Source organism: Syngnathus typhle, linkage group LG7 (genome assembly GCF_033458585.1).
Source record: "Syngnathus typhle isolate RoL2023-S1 ecotype Sweden linkage group LG7, RoL_Styp_1.0, whole genome shotgun sequence".
NCBI lineage: Eukaryota > Metazoa > Chordata > Actinopteri > Syngnathiformes > Syngnathidae > Syngnathus > Syngnathus typhle.
In genome coordinates, this window is record NC_083744.1 from 10088019 (window position 1) to 10109933 (window position 21915).

Below are 21915 nucleotides of genomic sequence, written 5' to 3' on the forward strand. Positions count from 1 at the left end.
GTTAATGTAACATGTAACAGAATACGTTATCTGCTTAGTCGAGCTAAGAATAATTAATGTAAATACAGTTTGTTGGTGTAAATTAGCACGATGAAGATTATTTTTGTTGAGACGGAAATGATTTGACATCATCATGTATGCGCGTGAGGCGAGCGCGCCTCCGCCCTGGACGAGCGCGCACGCGTGCGTCGCAACTGTCAGCAAAGCGCCACCGCGTGCGTAAACAGCTGCAGCCTGCCAGCTCGTGGAACGTGCAGATGACTTGAGCAGGGTCGGGGATTTATCGCTCCGATTTGGAGACTGCAGGTTTTTTCTTTTGTAAGCATTACTGGCATGAGCGGCTCGATTGAACGGCGAAAGAGAGAATGAGAATCGTGGATTTTGTTTCCACTCAGCACAGAAGAGAACTGACTCTAAAGGTAAGCAGAGGCGCCGGAAGTCAACTTTATAGTTCTAACTATTGATTTGAATAACTTCTTTTGAAGATGCTGTTTGGATGTCCCGATCAGTTGTCGCGTCATATTCCTTTTCGTTTGTTTTACAACTTGAAAAATAAACAAGTAAAGGCGTTTGCGTCCCTAACGAATAAACACTCCCAGAGGGATGTGCTGTTTAATAAATTCAGCATCCGTTTTAAACTCAAAATCAAACGCTAAGATTAGAGGTCCATTCATTTTCCCCGTGTTGTTTGAGGCAGTGTCAAGTCAGACGTTCCCAAGGTTTGATTGCACTCAAACATCATTGTGATAGCAAACCACTGTATTACCTGCAGTATCTATTTCCAGTGACGTCAAGGATGGACGGATGGATGGATGGATGGATGGATGGATGGATGGATGGATGGATGGATGGATGGATGGATGGATGGATGGATAAATGAATAAATAAATAAATAAATAAATAAATAAATAAATAAATAAATAAATAAATAAATAAATAAATAAATAAATAAATAAATAAATAAATAAATAAATAAATATCAATCAATCAATCAATCTTGGGCATCATTAAAGTGCCTATTGATCTTGCACCCAGGAGCTGTGGGTACACAAATGTGTGATGACCTTTTCCACTTTTATTATGTGCACTGACCACCCAAATGCTTACGAGTAGGCCATTGACTGTTTTGCTGTGCTACGTCATCCTCATCCATGGCCAGACCTCTTCAGAACATTATTTGGGCGTCTAACTGGTTCATGTAGGGGGAGGGGGAAGGCCACAGACCATTTGAATGGGAAATCTCACGCAGGACAGCACTCATCCTCCATCCCATGCCAGATGTCATTGTTTATTTTGTGTGTTTTTGGTCTTCAGTGTGATGCAGCAGATGTGCATGTTGCTATTTGTAGGTATACCCTGCACTGTAAAATTACACAGAGACACAGTGTTTTAAAGCTCGCAAGAGTGACAGAAAGCAAAAAAGAGGAATAGTTATGCAACGCTGGTCAGTATTTGTCATCATAACCTGTAAGGCAAAAGTGGCCTTTTAACTTTCCCATCTAAATTGCTATACAAGTGTAAGAAGTTGATCTCTGGAAATCTGAAATAAAATAAAAGGAGTCACCAAATAATGAAGTGAAACAGGCGTGGTGTTTGAGTGGCAAAGTGCTCTGCAGCACTTTACAGCAATTTACACTTTAAGACAATCCTTGATCTAAAGTCTCCACAGGAGGCAGTTCCACTTCTGAGTTTTGGTTACAATCCAACCATATGACCTGTAGAGTGGTTGATTTGTCACGTTACACATAGATGTCTAGTTGAATAGTAAGTGTAGGAGGCTTGAGTTTGGATAAGGTGAAGGTAAAAAGTTCTCATGTTCCACCGTTAGGCCTGGAAGTTATCTTGTTGGAGTTTCAAAGGTGCAGATTAAGTTGTGTGCTAAGAGTAACTTGAATCAATTCCTGACTGAATCAAGATTCATACGATGACAAACTAATCACAGGATCACATGACATGTCATCACATTCTCTTTGATGCTATTTTGAGATCATGTTTGATTCCTGTAAGTCGTTCCTGCTCTGCACATAAAGCCCCCCCTTGTAAATTCTCATCACGTAAGACTGCTGACGATCAGCACATTTTGGGTGTTGATGTTCAACATCAATACGTTTTTTTTCCATTTAATATAACGCAATTAAAATTGCCAGTGTTCAGCCAACCACATTATTATTGATCTGAAAAGAGATAATAACTGTTAAATACTGTTTGTTGTTCCATGTTGTATGTCTTGGATATCGCGTGAATAAACTCAAACTCAAACTCAAACTCAAACTTCAACATAATCCACATCATACGGTCAAAATCAAAAGTAATTGGCAAAACAGAAATCCTTAAACAATTACACATTTGGCCCATAGATAAAACACAGATGATTAAATTGATTGAGTCATCAGAACAATGGATTTGCAGCTCTCCTGAAACTGTTGTAACATTGTAGAACCTAAATTGAATGAACAAGAAAGTGTAGGCCTATTTTTAGCACTACTTGTGCCACATTGGGATGAACAAGCTGTGCTCTGGGCATGCTGCCACTTAAATTGGATACAAATTTCCCTAGGATTTCATAATGTTGATAGCTCGCACTTGATTAAAAGTCAACCTTTCTTTACTGAGAAGACCAAACGGGTGGGTGGCATGATATCCAAAATAACTGCTTATGTTTGCATAAATGCTATATCGAGCTATTTGGGAAATTCCCGCCGTGATTTTTTTCCACTCTTACATTTGTTTCTACTCGGGAATACATGTTTAGGAGGATCATGTTGAGATAGCGTTAACCTCCTCCCCGTGTATATTCCCGTGCTCTAATCCTCTTTCTGTGCTTGCAAACCTCACTGAACATGAAAACCCTAATATACGTACATCAAGCTTTTGACTTGAAACCAGCTGATCTGACTAAAGTACGGTTCCCTAGCTACGTGAATTATTTAGTCTGTTTGGCATTGTAAGACAATCCAGTGTGTGGTACAGTTGCAAGATTGTAGTGATAGTCCAACAGTGAACAATTTCTCAATGTTTGTGCTTGTCTATGGTTTGGGATTGCTTTCGAGAGCTCGACCGCTTTATTCGGATATATTTAAGATGTTCTGTTTTATCATTATATACCAGACAGTCATTAAAATTGTAGATGATAGCTTTTAGCTCACTTCACTGCTTCCCTTTTTCATCATTGCCAGTACGATGCTGCATTCCTAAGACTCTGACTTTTTGAGTATGATCCTGTGGTTTTATTTTTTAAGAATAACGCTCCCTTGACATTCCTGCTCTTCTCATACCACCCGTCTAAAATATTCTCCTAGTCTGGGAAACAACTGGCTGGCCAGCCATTCCAGTATCTAAAACTTAGTGGTCATTGTTATATTTAGACATCCCACCCCCTCCTCAAGGTAATGATGGGGAAGCAAGGACAGGACCACAGGGTGTTCTGGCCCAACACATACTATGAAAGTGAAGTGGAAGAGCCCACCCCGAGCCTGACCATATAAACCTTAACATGTGGAAAACGTCGGGTAGGTTTTGGGTGGTGTTGGTGAGTGTGTTATCAGCTTTGGGAGAATGATAAGCGCCCTGTCACAGTGCTGGCTCTTGCTCCTTTAGGGACCACAAGCTATTCTGAGCCTTTTTCTTTTTCCACTGTCACCCTCTGTATGGTTCACCCATGGGTCACAGTCACAGAATGTCTGTGCGGCTACTATTTTCAATTTGGAAACAGAAACGTTTTTTTGCCATAAAAAGAGATGGAGGAAAAAGAGGCTCAAGCGACAAAAAAACGACAACTGTTGAGTTCAAGCTATAGAGGTGTCAAAATTAATCGAGTAATCGATTGTCAAATGTATCAACAACTATTTCAAAAAAATCGAGACGTCATTTAAAGTCCTTTTGTAACATAAAATTCTTCTGATTTAGGCCTCTCAATAGTGATCATTCTCTGATTTCTGTCATCTTCCATGAAAGCGGAGTGACTATCTTCTGTTTGGAACCAAAATAAGACAAACAAACTTTTACTTTGGAAAACAATGACAGAAACAGTAACTGAATGACTTTAAAAACCTTGGTGAGTACATTATTAATCCTTGATATTGCTTAAATGTTTGGTTGTTGTTTTCATCACTAGGCAATACCAAATACTAATAATTTGTGAATTAACCGTAACTAAGGAAACTTGTTTTGCAATACACTTCAATGCCAAATTTTATCCAATTACAGTGACAGCCCTATCAATCTATCAGAGAGAACACAGTAGGAATACCTCCATACTTTTTGTATTTTACGATTGTGTTTGGTCTGCTATCCATTCTACTCTTTCTGTTCGATTAATAATTCATTTGGATCAAAGCATCAGTGTCGTCAAGGAGAAAGCATAGCCAGAACCGTTCACTAAATATAGGCTGCTTGTGGTGCCTGAAAAACAATTTGCTCACACAAACAACATGCCTATTGTATACCTATTGTATTTAAGACCTTGAGACCAGCTTCCTGCCCATCATCTATGCAGTGGAATAACACAAAGCCAGAACAGCATCTAAATCAGGGGTGTCAAAATATTTTTTGTCGCGGGCCGCATCGTAGTCATAGTTTCCTTTGGAGAGCCATTATGACTGTCAGTGCCTTATAGTATATGACTATACAATATAAGATGAATAACTAGTTTTGAAATCAGAGCCTTGTAAAAACTGTTTAAATATTTTAAAAAGAGGAATGCTAATAAAAAAATGTGAAGAGTGAAGATAATGTAATGCTATAGGTAAGGGATTTTCTTGCATGACATTCCAACGCAATATTGAAGTCATTCATTTCACCTGAAGTCTGCCAGGAAAGGTTTTTACCTCTTGCATAAACCCTGAACAGGTTAAACACTTTTTTTTTTTAAAATTGATTGATGGACTGCCCACATTCTCTGCAATTTACTGTCAACGCTGCAAAACAGCCAATGACAGCAGACATTCCTTTGACGCATTCTGCTTATCGGAAGTGTCAATGAAACCACGTAGTCTTGCTTCAGACAAAATTAGCACTGAATAGTTTTGGTTCACAGCAGAGAGAACAACACTATCAAGAGAAAAGCCTTTGGGCTCGATGAGACCAGATGGCTCCTTTTGTCCTACAAAGCAAATGTGTCTTTTTTTTATGACTAATCGAGAGCTTTAGTTGTAAAGCGTGCAGTGTCGCTTTGGAAATACCCTCACAGCCAACCTTCAAATGGGTAGCCCTGTGGTAGTAGAGTTACAAATCCTTTCTGTACTGGAGCTAACGCCCTCAAAGCAAGTTTGCATGTGTAGTTAATGGGTGTTTGGATGACCACTGAGGATTGACTAATCATCCCGCGGCAAAAAGGTCTCCCAGTTACTTTACCAATGCCAGACTCTTAATCTAAGATTTTCATTTTCTCTCGTGTAATCCTCGGTTGTAAATCCCGACTCAGATGAAGTTTGATTATAGACACAAAAATAGATGATTTGGGGATGAAGGCAACGGAGGGAGCTGCAAAGATTACTTACATTTTGGATTAGTCAATAGACATGTTTGTGTTTACAAACTCGGATGGTGCACATTGACTGGGTACAGATTAAGGTCTCTATTCTCTCGCTGTCTCTCTGCCTGTCTCTCTATGTCTCTCCTTCTGTCTGTCTCTCCCTCTTTCTCTCACTTTAGCTTCAAGAGCAAAAAATAGCATGTTAGAGTTCCCATGCATTCATAGCTCTGTTTCTACGACTCAACAAAAATAGTTCATTTGATTTAATTGAGACTCAACAAAGATATCTGTGAGGTTGAGGTACATTCAGATACTCTCACAACATTCCCAGCAACAAAATTTAATCAAATAATCGTCATTATTTTCCGTCTGTTGTTTAGATTGATTTTTTTGACAAATGCCAGCCCAAACACCTTTTTTTTTTTTAATGTAAAGGACATCTGAGCGCACGATCTCTTTAAACCACACTACAAAGAAGTCCGGATTCCGAATACTTTGCAAACTGTTTGTGGTTACAGCTATGTATGAGAACAAGTTCGATTTGGAGCCTCGTGTCAAAACAGGACATGATGTCACTCAGGCCTCTGTCTCAAAGGCTTGTATCCTTTAAGCAACCAGGTTATCTCCATTTAGTCAACAGTTGTTGCTTGGATACTCAAGCTACTTTATTTTCATCTCTTTTTTAAGACCACCGAACCACTTCCTCACAAATTCTCGTTCTGGCCGCTTTCTTTTGATTTACACACTTAATAATAGTAATAATTGTATTCAGAAGAATTGTTGTACTTTTTGTGAAATTTGCAGATTGTTTGTACTTGCGTGCTAAATAAAAATGAATTTGGTAGCAATGCACTGCCAATAAGTGTCGTAGGAGCAATGCTTGATCTTCTACTTAGCGACCTTCTGGTGTGTTTTCCTTCTTTCTGACTCAATGTTCTTAGAACAAAAATTTGTCTCAAGTCTTTCGTAACTTACCTTGACATTTCAACATCTGGAAGGACACAATTTTAGGTCTGTCTCAGCTGTACAGGCAATATAGGACTTTTTAAAGTGAGAATTTGAGACTTTATTCAGCTAAAGCTTTTGTTTCACACAGTTCTTGTTCAACCTGTTGTTGAAGGAGTGGCAGTCACTGGTTTCCTTTTCTTCCTGACCCCTACACAATACTATCTGTAGTCAGAAGACTCAACACAGGAAGTAAACAGCTTGAAACTATATGATGAAGCGCAACAGACCAAAGACACAATTACTGTACAGGCAGGGTTTCGTTGTTTAGAACTGAATGAAAACAACTTCTGATGTCGGCTTTTTCTTACAACTATCACTGTAGTATGGTCGTATGTAAATCCAGAGTCAATTATTGAGCCCAAAACTTAAATGTGAGTCAGACATGTTAACCAGAGTCAATTATTGAGCCCAAAACTTAACTGTGAGTCAGACATGTTAACCAAAACAACAACAAAAAATACAGCCTGATCAGAGACTGACACGAAAGGGAGAGTTGTTGAAAGTAAAATACAGTAAAATACATTTGAGTGATCTTGTTAAACTACTCACCTTTCACTCACTGCACTAATGTTATTTTTTATTCCTAAAATTGCTTCTTTTTTTTTTTTGCACCCTTTATCTTATCTGTCTTTTGTTTTATATTTTTATATTTTTAGGCAATTTTACTTATTATTCTAGTTTCCAATGCTTTTTTTTTTTTACACTTCCAAGTTTTACATGGACCTTTTTGTTGCAGGAGCATGCTTCATAGACACAAGTAAAAAGGTATTTGTGTGCTTGACAGGTGTATTGACGCCTGTTCCTACGCAATGTAATACACAAAGATCATGGCTGATGACATATTTTGGTCAGCATCAGTGAAAGTCTCCTTCATACTCCCACACTGTAAGAGGAAGTGTTGCTTAGTTCTAAAGACATATAAATGTTGTCTATAATAAACGCAAAGTGGATTAAAGGAACTAAATAAATTAATAAATAAATTCAGACTCCTTTTGTCTTTCATTCTACAAAACAGTAAGAATTTGTGTTATCAAGGATGTCATGATGTAAAATAGAATGACTTTTTTTGTGGTACATTACTAACCTCTGATAGTAAATCCTCTAAAACGTTTTTTTGTTTGTTTCAGCCATGAAGAAGGACATAGACACACTGATAGCAGAAGAACGCGCTGACATCATTTCCAAATATGAGAAGGTGAGAAAAACAGAAACGCAAAACTGCTGCGTCTAATTACGTCGCGAACATTAAGCCAAAGTGAAATGGGGATTTGAGACGACACTAGGTGGTTTCCTTGTCACCCTAACTCCTATTTGTCTTCTTGTTTATGGCATGTTTTTGTTTCAGGGCAGGCAAGAGGGTGTCAGGATTGACCCTTGGGAGGATGCTGACTACAGCATCTATAAGGTGACGGACCGCTTCGGCTTCCTGCAGTAAGTTAACCAGCTGTAAGGGCTGATGTTTTTTTTTCCCCTTAGACCATATCCGTGGTTTTCTGTCGCCATTTCTTCTTCATTCATGCCACACGTGGTTTATTTTGTAATGTCCTCTATGTCTAAATCTTTGTTTTAGTGAGAAAGAGCTACCGACGCCCAGTGTGCTTGAAGAAAAGGTATTTATTTATTCGGAATTGAGCTAATCTTAACTTTTTTGATTGCATTTGCCCCTCCATTGACCACTGTCCTGGTATTTATCCATATTTTGCTTCTCTAGCAAAAGCAACAAGAGCTTGAGCGTGTGGGGAAGTGGCTAAAGATGGTGAAGAACTGGAGCAAGTATAAGAACAGTGACAAAGTGAGTTCTCTCTCACTTTCTTAATCTTAATAACAAACTACATTTGTGTTAATGATAATTAATCAACCAATCTCACTTTATTTATTTTGCCAGTTGGTGAAGCGTGTTTATAAAGGCATCCCCCTCCAGCTAAGAGGCCAGGCCTGGGCTTTACTTTTGGACATAGAGAAGGTTAAAAAAGACAATGAGGGAAAATATGAGGTATGGATACTAAATCTTCCATCCATTAGCTCCCAGCAGCCAATCCCGTAACATTTTTTTTTCCTTTTTTTCAGAAAATGAAGCAGCAGGCTCGCAGCTTCTCCACAGAGATCAAACAGATTGACTTGGATGTTAACAGAACCTTCCGGAACCACATCATGTTCATGGACCGCTTTGGAGTCAAGTGAGTTCTTCTTGAGCGAGACTCTGAGGAACATCTTGTCTTTGAACGGTCCAAATATATTGTTTGATCATTGTATTAAATTACATACAGAGAGTTGACTATACAAATTTGACTGCAGTTGTGCAGTATATTAATACATGAACATTTCACTGTCCTTGCAAAGAAAGTGACAGAGCGAAAAGTTTTTATTCCAAATATCTTTGGTTGTTGTCTCTTGTTATGTATAGGACCATTCAGAGTTTTCGTTTCTTTTCACATGACAAGTTCAGGTTTGTTCATGCTGGTGTCCGGTTGGGCGTGACCTTTGGTTTGTGTGTGTTGGGAGCTTCCCAACACACGCACACACACACACATGGGCACACAGACTAAAGGGCTAGTTTCCTCCTCTCTCTATTTTATTAGCCTTCCTGTCAGTGCACGAAGCCCCACAGGAAGTGGCATTTATTCAAAAATGTGCACTGACATTAAGTGCTCATACAGAAGAATCACAACCACAATGACCTATTCATTTGACATAACATAGATTTGTGTGTGGAGGAAAACATCCACTTGAGATTTCATAATTTCCAATTTACATTTCGTAGTGAGTTGTGCGTGTCACAGTGTTCTTCCCCACAGTTGAGACAGAATGAGACCAAAACACAACTCCATCCTGCTTTGTTGCCCACGCTTTCCCTACAAGTCAACAGCTGCCCAAAACACACCCTCACACACATGCTCACACATGCGCATGCACATCGACAACATCCTCTATTTAAAGCTCCTTTCCTGTCTCAGTGAGTGTCTGTAAGACGTGTATATTCTGTGGGGGTCTGGTGGCCAGACGTCCTCTGCTGTCCGCAATGCATTTAACTCCACAATTGCAAACATGCATGCACAAATACTCATACACACGTGCTTACTCTAAAGGACAGCCTTTATATCTTTCTAAAATTCAACAAACTGATTTAGTGTGGCAACGACCTGTAAGCAATTGAGAGCTCCATTGACTGACTAATTGATTGCTGATTCTCTGACTGATTGATTGATCAATGTAGTACATCCCCTCTAGGCCCATTTCACTTGAATGGGGAAGTGACAAAACAGACTCGAAGAGGAAGTTCGCCCTTACATGCTACAGCTTTAACAGAATACATATTATACTCTATATTCCAAAACATACCAAATGTCTTAATGGTCCTTGTAGTGGCTAGTTCTCTAATATGTAAAAGCTAAACTAATATTTTTTAATGATAACAAATAGTAATGTTTTTATTCATTTATTTTGAGAAAGTTTCAATTAAGAAAAATGTGTTTTCCAAAAAAGGTCAAAAACAGTCATCACGTTGATATTTCTAACAATGTCAAATTATAGTTATTTATCACCTGTATTTCTGGGGGGCGGGGCTCGTAGTTGAATGTTACCGAGATGCTGGCTCTAATGTAGGTAAATTTACTTTTTTACAAATTTATCATGAATCATAAAACGAGAGTATTCTTTAAAGCATTTCATCATGGTTCTTGGTCTCTTATGTTTATGGATTTCTATCCAATTTAATATTCTGTCCTTCAAAGATTGTCAGCCTCAAGTGTTTCTTCCAGCTATTTTAATGTGTTAATGTGCCCTGCTGGTAGAGTTAATTTGGGGATATGGTCATTTCATCTTGATTTAATGGACTCCACAAAGCCAGGGTGGTATTTAAGCTTCTCTAATTGTAAACCAGTCATATTTTCATAGTAACGGTTGGTTTCTGTATTCCCTTTTCAGGCAGCAGGCACTCTTTCATGTACTAGCAGCCTACTCTGTCTACAACACGGTAAGATATGTGGATTAGCCCCTGCGTTCACAAGCGATGATATAAATAAAGACAATAAATGTTACTTGAAATAACACAAGTGCTGCCCCCCCCAAAACATACCACTGCAAAGCTATATATTTTTGTCATGCCAGTGAGCTTTTCATGCAATATGTTGATATTTCATGCATGTATTTTATTTGAAAAGGCCATAAGATTTCACTGTATATTTTCCATCTAAATGCCATATTGCTAATATTCTTAATTAAGTCTTCTCAACACATTAACTCAACTACAGTGCAATATTGTGAGCATAGGAAAAAGAAATACTATTAAAGACAACCGAATGAAATTAGTGACTCACCAATATCAGAATACAGTATCTTGTATGCAAGACACAAATTGCTCTCAGTTGGAGTGGGTTACACATTGACATATTTTTCCTTTTGCAAATACACAGAACATGTCAGTGCTCACAAAGCACCATCCAGCTCTGTTTGTTTCTGGTAGGGATGTGTTAGTGGTTCCTGTGTGGAAGAGGTGTTTGAGCCATAGGAAATGGCCATGTGCTAATTCCCTTTTCCCTATATCCCTCCACTCACAAACTCCTCAATTGAAAGTGGGTCAGTGGGAGAGCACAAGAATGAAAACGGGAGGAAGGGTACTGTTGGCGGTGGGGCAGAGGGGGTTTGTCCTTTCGCCTATGTGACAGCAGAGAAGAATGTGAAGAATGTTGTGTAACCTCAGTGTAATCGCATTGACTTTTATCCTTTCAAGGCTACGATGAATGGGCGATTTCCTCGGCCCAAATATGGAAAAGGGCACTATGCACATGTTACTCACTGTGGGTTCAAGGTGTATAGAAATTCAAGATGAAGACATGAAAATTCTGGGTCTGCTGTAAATATTTGCACAACCTTGATGTAAATGTTTATAATATTGCCACAGTGCATTTAGGAGGTCTGTGAGGTCTAAGTGTAACATTCTTTTTTACAAAAGACCCTGCACAACTCCACATCAGACATTCAGTACACTCTTCAACCTAGTCCTGTGCGTGCTCTGCTAAATTATGAATTATTCCTCTTATTTGCCAGTCGAGTTGAACTGTCTCTTCTGCCCTGGTCCCAGGAGGTGAGCTACTGTCAGGGGATGAGTCAGATTGCTGCTATCCTGCTCATGTACCTGAATGAGGAGGACGCCTTCTGGGCTTTGTCCCAGCTCCTCACCAACAGCAAACATGCCATGCATGGTGAGACAACACAAATTCATCAGAGCTGGAAAATGATTGAAAATACACCATCTATGTTGCTATATATGCTTTTGAGTAAAATCTACATCAGATCGAGTTGAGTAATAGTAGTATAATCCGATCCCTCGGTGCAATTGGTGGAAGACCCAATGTTTAATTTGAAATATTCATCCACCATCTATGGTCTGCTGATGTGTGTTTTTCCACCATGCTAGGTTTCTTCATCCCGGGATTTCCCAAACTGCAGCGTTTCCAAGCCCACCATGAGCGGATACTCTCCAAAATGCTGCCTAAACTGAGGAAGCACCTGGTGAGTGACAGCAATTCAGCAGTTCAAGCTCCTCTTTTGCTCTTTCTCTCCATGTTGGAAGACTTTTTTTCCCAAGATAACGCTAGATTCATTTGTAGTTTAAAAATCTTAACCAGCCTTTTCCTTCTTCACAGGACATGGAACAGATGTCATGTGGGGTTTACACCACTAAGTGGTTCCTCCAGTGCTTTATTGACAGAGTGAGTGTTTGCTTTGCTTCCCATTCCGTCCGTTTTCCTTTTCACCTTGTGATGTACATGATCGCCAAAAACACATGAACTGTATGTGTTATTTTCTCAAAATGAGTTTCATGTGCCACCAAAAGCATATTGCTAGCCATGACGTCTGTCAGCCAGAGGCAGAGTTGCACTCTATTTGTTTACAGAGTAAACTAATATAAGAAAAAATATCATTACATTTTTATTGACCATTTTTTATTGATTAATGAATTGGTAATTAATAGGTCATTCCTTATCACATTTTCTCTGTGCCGTCTTGTTAAATGACAGAGCCCCTTCACACTCACCCTGCGTTTATGGGACATCTATATTCTGGAGGGGGAGAAGATGCTGACGGCCATGGCTTATACAACCCTCAAGTTACACAAGAGTGAGTATGAGGCCCATTGGCTGTTCTTCCATGTCTTGTCTCCTCCGTACGTGTCGGACACGCAGCTTTTTGAAGTCAACATGGCTGCTGTTGCTATACCGCCGCATGCAGCCTTCTGCTTGGCTGCCTACCAGATGGCTTACATAATGCAAGTGGTTGCTGAGGAGAAGAATGGAAGCCTAACTTTTGATTGGTTGCTTCTGCAGTTTCAGCATCACTCTGACACAGTAGATACTTTAATAAGCCAACCTTAATAAGACAATTGTCACTCTCGAGCAGGGGTCTCAACCAAATTTGTGACGCATGCCATATTGTAGTTTTGTTTTCCCTCTTAAGACCATTTTGGCTTTGAAAAACACTAATTGTACTCTTGTCACCTCATATTATTGCATAATACACTCATTTGTATATTGCATATTGATTTTGAAATCAGAGGTCATGGAAAATCGGAGATGGCTCCTGTGCCTTGACTTTTTATACTGTACCTGTGCAGCTACTAACCCTATTCTTTGTGTCCAATCAGAGCGTTTGCTGAAGTTTCAGTTGGAGGACCTGAGGGAGTTTCTTCAGGAGCAGCTGGCTGCTTCGTTCTTACTTCCAGACGACATAGTGGTGGAACAACTACAGGCTGCTATGTCGGAGCTACGCAGTAAAAAGTTGGACCAACCTCCTCCGGGTACAGTCTTTCCCCATATGAACCACAAAATGATTGATCACAACAGGGGGGCAAATGTCAAATTTGGCCCGAATATCATTTTATGATGCTTGATTTTCATACGTATTGGAAATTATATTGCTGATGTAGAAAACCAACCTTTTTTTTACCTTTTCTGACACATTGCTTTTCAGCAAAGTCAGAGGAGCTACCAAAGAAGCCCCTTGGTCAAGAGAGGCCAATTCACCTGCTCCCTCTGCAGCCAAGCTGTCCTCTTGAAGTCAAAAGTGATCTGCAGCCCATCAGCCAGTCTAATAAGGAGAGCATCACCCCAGAGCACACCAACCCCCAAGCCTCCAAAAGCCACAGCAGGTCAAGCACACCCTCCCTGCTAGCGCCTGATTCAGCTGCATTGCTTCCAAAAGTGACACCGAGGTGTATGCCTTCCAGAGCACCTCCGTTACCTCCCAAACCAGCAAAACCCTGCGCCGAGGTAAATGACGGCAAAGATGTGAAGGGAAGGGTCCCTGAAAAAGCTCAAGGAAGGAAACTTTGTGCAGCCCCAGACACTCGGGAGGAGCCTATGGAATGGCCCCCACCCTATGAAGCCACTTCTCTGGAGGATCCTAGCATGCATACAGAGATGTTGGACTTGCCAGAGCTGCCACCTCCACCATTGTTTTACTCCACAGAAGAAGAGCAAACAGTTAGTCCACCGGCCCAGAACCTTTCCCCGCCCCCATCGGTGGCAACATTAAAGCATTCTCCAGAGGCGCCAACCAAGTCGCTGCTGTCTTCTCCCTGCGGCTTCACATCCTCTTCCTCTCCTAGGCACCCTCCCCCCAAGCCCACTAAATTTCCGGTGTCCCTGTACGTTCCAGCAACTTCGGCCGACAGGCGCCCTTCCAACACCTCCCAGTACGACAACCTTTCCGAAGCTGATGATGACGATCGCTGCCCAGAGAGGTTGTTGGGCTCCACCCCCGAGGAGGTTCCTGTCCACAGAGACTACGACCCCGCTCTATATCCGCTGCCTACACCTCCCATCTTCATCCCGTCATCACCGTCTCCTCTGCTGTCCTTGCACTGCACTCTTCCCAGTTTGCCTCAGGAGTCAGAATATGAAGGAGATGACCGCTGGGTGGAGGGCTCCATTATCATCCCATCTCCTCCGCCCAACTTTGCAGACAGACTCTCTCCCCAGCCGTGTCACACAACCACCTCGCCCCCTACTTACTCTAAGCCTTTCACTCGGGGCCCCAGGGACCATTCTGCCTTCCCGGCGCCACTCTTGTACACCAGGTCTCCCCCGGGCCACCCCAGGTTCTCAGGACAGTCTGCGTTGGGAGTGCCTGAGGTGCAATCCAGCGCAGACTTTTGCAGGATGCCTCCTGCAGGACAGCAGCCTCCAAAGTCTGTCACCTTTTAAAGTACACTTCACACACCAGAATGAAGCATTAGAGTTAAAAAAAAGGCCAGTAGCCAGTCAGTGTGTCGTCATGGCAAACCTTTTGAACATTTGATACGTACAGTATTATACGAGTGTGCTGAAGTTTCTATTTACTACTACAACACGCTTTATCCTAATAAGACAACTCAGTGCATCTTAGTAGAATGACTGGCACACAAGTTGAACAACTTGACTTTCCAGTGGTATTTTTTTCCCCTCATCTCTGAATAACATCTCTGCACACAAGTAGAACAACGCAGACACATACCTGTATACTCCATTCATTCACAGTGATGTCATACAGTAGTGGAAAATATGTTCCCCGTAAGAATTGTCTTGAAGATGGAGTATATGGACAATTGAGCACACTGGTAGGGTATTGATAAATGCTGGAACGGCTTGCCATTGTGGCATTAAGGTTGTTTTGTGTTGTTTTATCACTATGCCCAAATTTTTACACCAGAACTTCTTTTCTAATTATCATTTTGCACTTAAAACTGCTGTTTGCCTTGCTTGTGCATTGGCGTTATGGTCATTTCATACCTTATCAACAAGCACAAAGAAATGAAGCTACCATTACTTCATGTACAGTTATGGTAAATATTTTCCCACAGTGTCTTAAATGGAGTTCAAAGAGGGTCTCAAAGCTCACATTTGGTCCTTCGCTTCCCTTAAAGCCTTCATTGAACAGTGAGCTGGCTCACAGCTTTTCCTTTAAATGTCAAAATGTATTGCGTATCTTTAGGTCAAAGAGAAACAACTTAATTTGAGTGTAAATTAATTGAAGAGAGGTTGTGGTGCAATAAGTTGATTCATTTCTTAGGCACCACAGGTTACCATTTGTTGTTGCCATTTTATTGTCGAGTTTTAGCTTTCTCTTTCGTAATCCCACATTGTATAAAACTAAGATGAAAAACATGTCATGCATACTTGAGAAGTAGAAAATGATCACTTGTGAACAACATCTCCCTCCAGTGGTAGTCAGTTAGATCATGCATTCTTGTCCAGGGGTGATGCTTTTGAAGAGAGAACATATCGTATGGGCATGTAGTTAGTTTTCTATATGAAGGCATTCCAAAGGCCCTTGTGAGAATATGAAGACATATTTAAGATCAGTCTGAGGTTAGGTCACTTTAAAGTTGTAATGGCTCAGTGTAAATTTTCCGGAGAAATGGAATTTAAGCCATCCTAGGAGACTGAAGCAGAGCTTTCTATTTATCAGGATTATTGCTAATTCCCACATTATATATACTGTACATTGTTTCTGTAAATGTTGTATTGCCTGATAAGTTAATGCATACCAGACCTCATGAGTGCTATCCTTTTAATCGACCACTTTATCCATTTTTTTTTTAAATGACACAAACAGCGAAAAAAGAAAAGCCCTTCCTTGGTGGTGCAGAACTGTTTTTTATATGTATTCACTCCTAGGCTGATGATTCCAGAATCCAAGATAAAAATATGGGCCTAAATAGTTCTGTTATATCTGTTGTGGTGGAGAGTTGGCAGCAGATCAAATGAAAGCTTTTTGTCTGCATTTGGCCAATATTTGTCACTGTCCGATGAAAAGCACTGTACTGTGTACTACAACTGTATTTTATTTTCATCTTCTGATAAATGAAAACGTTTCATTCATTAATTTTCTTTATGGCTCTTCTTGTTGAGTGTTGCAGGAAGCTGAAGCTGGGCTCAGCTGACATTTAGCAAACCACTACATGGACTGGTGGTCACCAATCAAACAGCGACAACTATTAACATTCACAGAGAATTTGGGTGTGTACAAAGTGCTTTTAGTTGGATAGCAATTAGATTTCTAAAAACTAATTATGCATGTTTTCCTTCTTCTCATTCAGACACCTGGATGATTATTTAGTTTTTTACACTCCAACAATGTACTTCTATTCCAGCTGTGCAAAGAGCAAATTCTGTTCAATTTAAAAAATCAAATACCCTGGTAGCACTTTACCCACTGACTTGCTTGTATGGTTGGAAGGAAAAAAAAAAAAAACGCACATCAAACTTACAAACCCTTCAAAATTACCTCAAACAGAAAAATCCTATCTTTGTACTCAAGGCAATAGCTTAATGTAAAATGTAACATTTCTGATATCTCCATGTTTAGTATAAATATAGAATTTGTACAAATATGTGATTTCTTTCCCATTCCATGTCACTACAACAAACAGGACGGTTAAAGACAGGCTGTCCATGCATTCAAACATGCTCGTTAACCATCAAGTTATGAGTGCGGTAACATTACATCACCACCCTTCATATCCTCAACTGACCAATGAGATTAGTGAGTGATTTGATGCTTTCCTTCAGTTTAGAATCTTCCTCCTTCCCCAGTGAGACACCAGCCAGACGCATGGACCCGCTTGACCCCAAGAGGCACGGCAAGCTGAGAAATACCTCTGCCCCTATTCCGCTCCAGCCCTAGACAAACAGTGCACATAGCCCTTTGAACACTGACTTCCAAAGAACACAAATTGCGTGCCTAATTATAAAACACTATTTGTATTTGCATTTAATGCATAGGAATTGAGGGCCACATCCAGAAAAGGGGGGGGGGGGAGGGGGCATTTCACAATAGCAGTTTGCTGGCAGAGATCATCGGGTGTGTTGCATGAAGTTATCAGATTTGACAAAAAAAAAAAAAAATACTATGTGCAATTGTGTTCAACTTAATCATAAGATTATACAGGATGGACGTAGGTATGAATGAATAATAACCATAACAATGCATGCATCTTACTCGCCATCAGGAGAAGTCAAGCCACCGGTGGCCATCTTGCATTGCCACTCGCTAAGCTAACCTTATATGAATGTATTGATACCCTTAATGCTTCATGTGTCACCTGGGCAAGAGTGGTGATGGAGTGGACTTTTTTCCTATCCGTCAGGATGCTGTTTGTGATGTCAGCAACAGATAAACCAACAGACCATGAGCGCTGACCTTGATTCTTCATGATATCAAAGGCTCTGCAGGGACACATCATGTCAGCTTTCAAACTATATTCAGAAGCGATTAAATCCCGCGCTGAAATTGAATTCATAACTGATGACCTTACCTGCCGAGCAGTGGTTTGGTGGCGTCCAATCCTGTGATTTCCAGCAACTTTTTGGAGCCCGGCTCATTGTTACTCATCACAGGGACTGTGTGACAAAGTGCTGACAAGTTAGTGTCAATGGGAAGCAGTACCAAACGAGCAGCATAGCTGGGAAACAGCTCGCTGAGCGTTTCACAATCACCTTTGTTGTCCGAATGCTCTCCAATGACCCAGGCCTGTTTGTGAACATTTAAGGAAATATTCAGAATGTAACTAAGACGCTCAGAGTCCAGATTACAGCCCGCCCCGATGACTTGCGTTGGTGGCAGCCCGCTCTGCCTCCATGCAATGTGGGTCATCACGTCCACTGGAGACACGTACAAAGTTTTTAGACAGCTCTTCACTTAGTCAATTAAAGCCTTAGTTTATGTGTATGTTTGAGACTAGTGCAAAAACTTGGGCAATACATATTTGCTGTGGAAGAACCTGACCTCACTCTCATCGAGGACTGTTGCGCTAAACTAAAACTGGCACTCTAGTGCAACAATTACAAACTTCAAGCACACAAACTCGCCTGTACTGAACTTTCAAGCTCAACAGCGCTTGGTGTGATAATTTCCTATTGTCCCAATACTTTTGTCAGTACCTGGCTGAGAAGCGATGATCATGACAGCGCTGGGGTTGAGCTGCGCCAATGTTGGAATGATCCCTCTGAACAAGTTGACATTGGTCTGGACCACGCTTACATACGACTGCTCGCCACTCCATGCGTTGGCGGTCACCACAATGACCCTGGAACCCCTGGAGGCAGACAAATCTGACAAGAGCAGAGTCAAAATGTCAAAAACAGTTACTGTGTCATCGAGGGAAAGCACCGAGCGGCTGAAGAATGTGGGGAATTCCTCACCAGCACAATTACTTAGTGTAAATGGAATCTAACCAAACGGTTTAATGAAGGACTAGTTTTTGCTCAAGGGTCAAATTGATTTTCGAAACAGAGAAGGGTCAGGTCATTTGTAGATGAGGTAACAAGAAAAAACTGTCAAGAGTATTATTTAAGTTCAAGGATTGTAGGACCCTTGACTATATATGCTCAATGGCCATAATTAAATAACGGTTTAGTGTGTGTACATTTTGTGAACTACATAGTGTACCTTTGGACACCTCGACCTTTGGCAACTTGAATATCTCCAGGTCTGTGCTGCCCCCCTTGGTGGCACTCTCGGCAACGTCAATGAAGACGACCTTGTCTACTATACACTAAGGACAGAAAAAAGGGATTCATTTTCTACGCAAGGCTTAGAATAATTTCAAATACACAACAAGCTGTGAACTACGCAAAAATCCTAGATGTCGGTTTGATATCATGACCATATCTCACCATAAATCATTGGCTCTGAGCCAATTGCGGACTGAAAATAGCCATTGTGCCATTGAGAATCATAAATACATGGCACTGTTCCCTAAGGAAAGTCCCCGGAAATAACGTAAAGGTTTTATTATTTATTCATTCATTTACAAACAGCACATCAAGGGACATATTGGCCTGTTCCTTTTGGATACAACTCAACAAAGTGCTACCCGCGTTTGTGGGTGCGTTCAGAGAGCCAATGCAATAACTCAAACAATAATGCCTTCCATCGCTGAAAGATACAAACCTTGGCCAAAATGCTCATCACTGCAGCCATTCCTAAATCCCCTCCTCCGACAACAGAGACTTTGTGGACCGGCTGATCGTGGTGTCTGACGGTACCTGAAATTTAAAACGGTAAAAGTTGGTGAATGGGAGGGGGGTTAGCACAAGTGGAGAAGTTCAAATGACGTACTTGGCTGATCATGGTGTCTGACGGTACCTGAAATTTAAAAAAGGTAAAGGTTGGTGAATGGGAGGGGGGTTAGCACAATTGGAGCACTTCAAATGACGTACTATCATTGATCCGGAGATTATTAACAAACGCCAAGAGCTCCTGGGGATTTTTCTCTCCTGGGACGGAAGAGGACAGCGGAGGCTCTTCTTGAAACTTGCAAATCATCTCCTCCAGAAGAGCCACCACTGATGACTTGGGCTGCAATTGGAGGACAACTCATGAAAGCAGGTGACATTCAACATTTACAGACAAGAACAACAACATACGTGATCCCAGTTGTGCAAAATAGGTAAATGGATGCGTCCTCGGGCATCTACGTGTTTGCCCTCCCTGATTATCATGTCCGGCGTGGGCCTGAGGAGGCAAATGGGAGGCGTGACCGGGAAGGAGTCTATCAGCCACAGCTGGATGGGGAAGTTGTAGGAGCGTCCTTTGAGAGTAAAAGATATAAATTGCTGTGCTTCATCACAAGACACTTGAAAAGATGCTCCCAGATGTAAATCTTACCTTCATACTTGACTGGAAGGTTGCCGTTCAATTTGAGGAGCTCTTTCTGGGAGCCATCATTGAACGCTACAATTTATAACAGAAGTTAGCAAGATATTGTGATCACCGCGTGTCTATCTGTGTGAGACATAATTGCGAACATGCACAAAAACTCACTATATCTGCCGACAGAAGGGATCATCCCAGGGAAGGCGTTCTCAATGTTGTCCAGCTCCTCAAGAGCAACATCGTGGAACTTGTACTAAAATTAGACGGACGTTCAGATGGACGGACAGCTCCTTCATTCAGTTCAATTTATATGATTCATGTTATGTTAAATTATCTCTCACTGGTTTATCAGATTAAATCTTGTTTATTCTAGTGCTGTTGCAGGATTCCTCCAGCACACTGGTGTCAAACTCCAGTACTTGGAGCCGCATTCCTGCATGTACTTGACGTTTTCCCCGTTAAACACACCCGATTCAAAGGATCAGTTGATCCTCTCGTTCTGCAGGACCCTGATAATGATCCTGATGAATTGAATCAGGTGTTAAACGCAGGAAACTTTGAAAACATGTAGGAATGCCGTCCCCCCCTAGGACTGGAGTTTGACACCCCTGCCGAGCAAGACCAAAGTGGGAGTGCTATACAAGTGCTATACAAGCCAAAGCACAATTAAAGTTCAAATATATGTATCTTTTCATCTTCTGTTTCACATCAATGCTGTCTTTTCAAACTTCCCTGTAGCAGACATGTGTGACGTCACGAACGCTGTGACAATGACGTCTTTGATCCATCGGGGAAATGAGTTTGAATCTCTCTGTCATTTTGTATATTATATGTTCTGTACAACTCTCTATATGAATAAATATTGTATGTTACGATGATTGCAGTGTAGCTACTTTTCTCTCTGTCAAATATAATCATTCACTAAAAAGCTCAACTAGCATGTGGAAATTATTAGTAACCTAGTGCTCTGGCCAAGTTGGTATTTGCCAACAAACTTTACGGACTTCAGAATTAAAGTGAATGTTGGGCGAATCATGTATTAATTCTCTTGCGGATCTAATGAAGAATACATAGTCAAATACATTCAGTGTCAAAATAATTCAATACTTCCGTGTTAATTTAGGAGTCACGGAACTGGTCGAGCCAGTTGTTGACACTTGACAGCGGCCAGCTTGTGCCATCACGCTGTTTGACGGCCGGCAATTTACATCCATGCTCGTTGTATGTTTGAATATCAACGTTCCATATTTTGGATTGTCTTTAACTCACCTTGGAGATGACCCGCTGTATTTTCTCCGACCGGAGGTCCATCTATGAAACGCTAAAGTTAGGAGCGATCAACCTCGGGTCCTTCTTCTTGAATGCGCAAAACTTCCGCAAACTTTCCCGAGTAGCTAGGTAATATCAAGCTCCGCCCCTTTGGAATCGGCTACGGTGGCTCGAGAGGAATAAAAGTGATAACCACGCAGTCAATAACACAACATATATTCAAACTACCACTCAGACTAAAATTCACAGATATGGACAATATTGGAGTGTTTAAATTAACCCAGTATGTATATTTTTGGAATGTCAGAAGAAACGGCTGTCTTTCTGCTATGTGAAATTTAAACAAAAATTGAAAAAAGTAACTAGTCCATCAATAATGTGTACAAACATTTGTGGAAGAATTTTGGATGTAGGAAGTCAAAGTTCACTGAGAAAATCTAAAGCAAACAGAGAGCAATGAGAGCATGCAAATTCAGATATTCAAAACTTTTCTGGACTCTGACATGCTTATCACTAGTCCACTGTCA

At 40.9% G+C, this 21915-nt stretch overlaps 2 protein-coding genes across 4 annotated transcripts; one reads left to right on the plus strand and one right to left on the minus strand.

Moving 5' to 3' along the window:
* Positions 1-148: 148 nt before the first annotated feature.
* si:dkeyp-19e1.3 (USP6 N-terminal-like protein) lies at positions 149-16341 on the plus strand. Of its 3 annotated transcripts, none has more exons than XM_061282705.1 (15): positions 149-419; positions 3907-4054; positions 7609-7676; positions 7827-7912; positions 8052-8091; positions 8193-8273; positions 8367-8474; positions 8549-8658; positions 10406-10454; positions 11562-11682; positions 11898-11992; positions 12127-12192; positions 12502-12601; positions 13125-13277; positions 13451-16341. In XM_061282705.1, exons 3-15 carry the CDS (start codon positions 7611-7613, stop codon positions 14683-14685), a joined length of 2310 nt encoding a protein of 769 aa, XP_061138689.1. In that variant the 5' UTR covers positions 149-419; positions 3907-4054; positions 7609-7610; the 3' UTR covers positions 14686-16341. The 3 variants fall into 3 exon arrangements, with proteins under 3 accessions (XP_061138689.1, XP_061138690.1, XP_061138688.1); XM_061282706.1 differs by lacking the exon at positions 3907-4054 and having other exon boundaries at positions 150-419; positions 13451-13628; positions 13707-16341; XM_061282704.1 differs by lacking the exon at positions 3907-4054 and having other exon boundaries at positions 151-419.
* On the minus strand, positions 16287-21526 carry uevld (UEV and lactate/malate dehyrogenase domains). The gene is made up of 13 exons (XM_061282708.1): positions 21389-21526; positions 20288-20372; positions 20132-20197; positions 19891-20054; positions 19684-19822; positions 19583-19609; positions 19415-19509; positions 18911-19016; positions 18403-18573; positions 17959-18123; positions 17778-17862; positions 17565-17688; positions 16287-17142 (listed from the first exon to the last, which is right to left on the minus strand). The coding sequence occupies exons 1-13, from the start codon at positions 21428-21430 to the stop codon at positions 16978-16980; spliced, it is 1434 nt and encodes a 477-aa protein (XP_061138692.1). The 5' UTR covers positions 21431-21526; the 3' UTR covers positions 16287-16977.
* Positions 21527-21915: the final 389 nt, after the last annotated feature.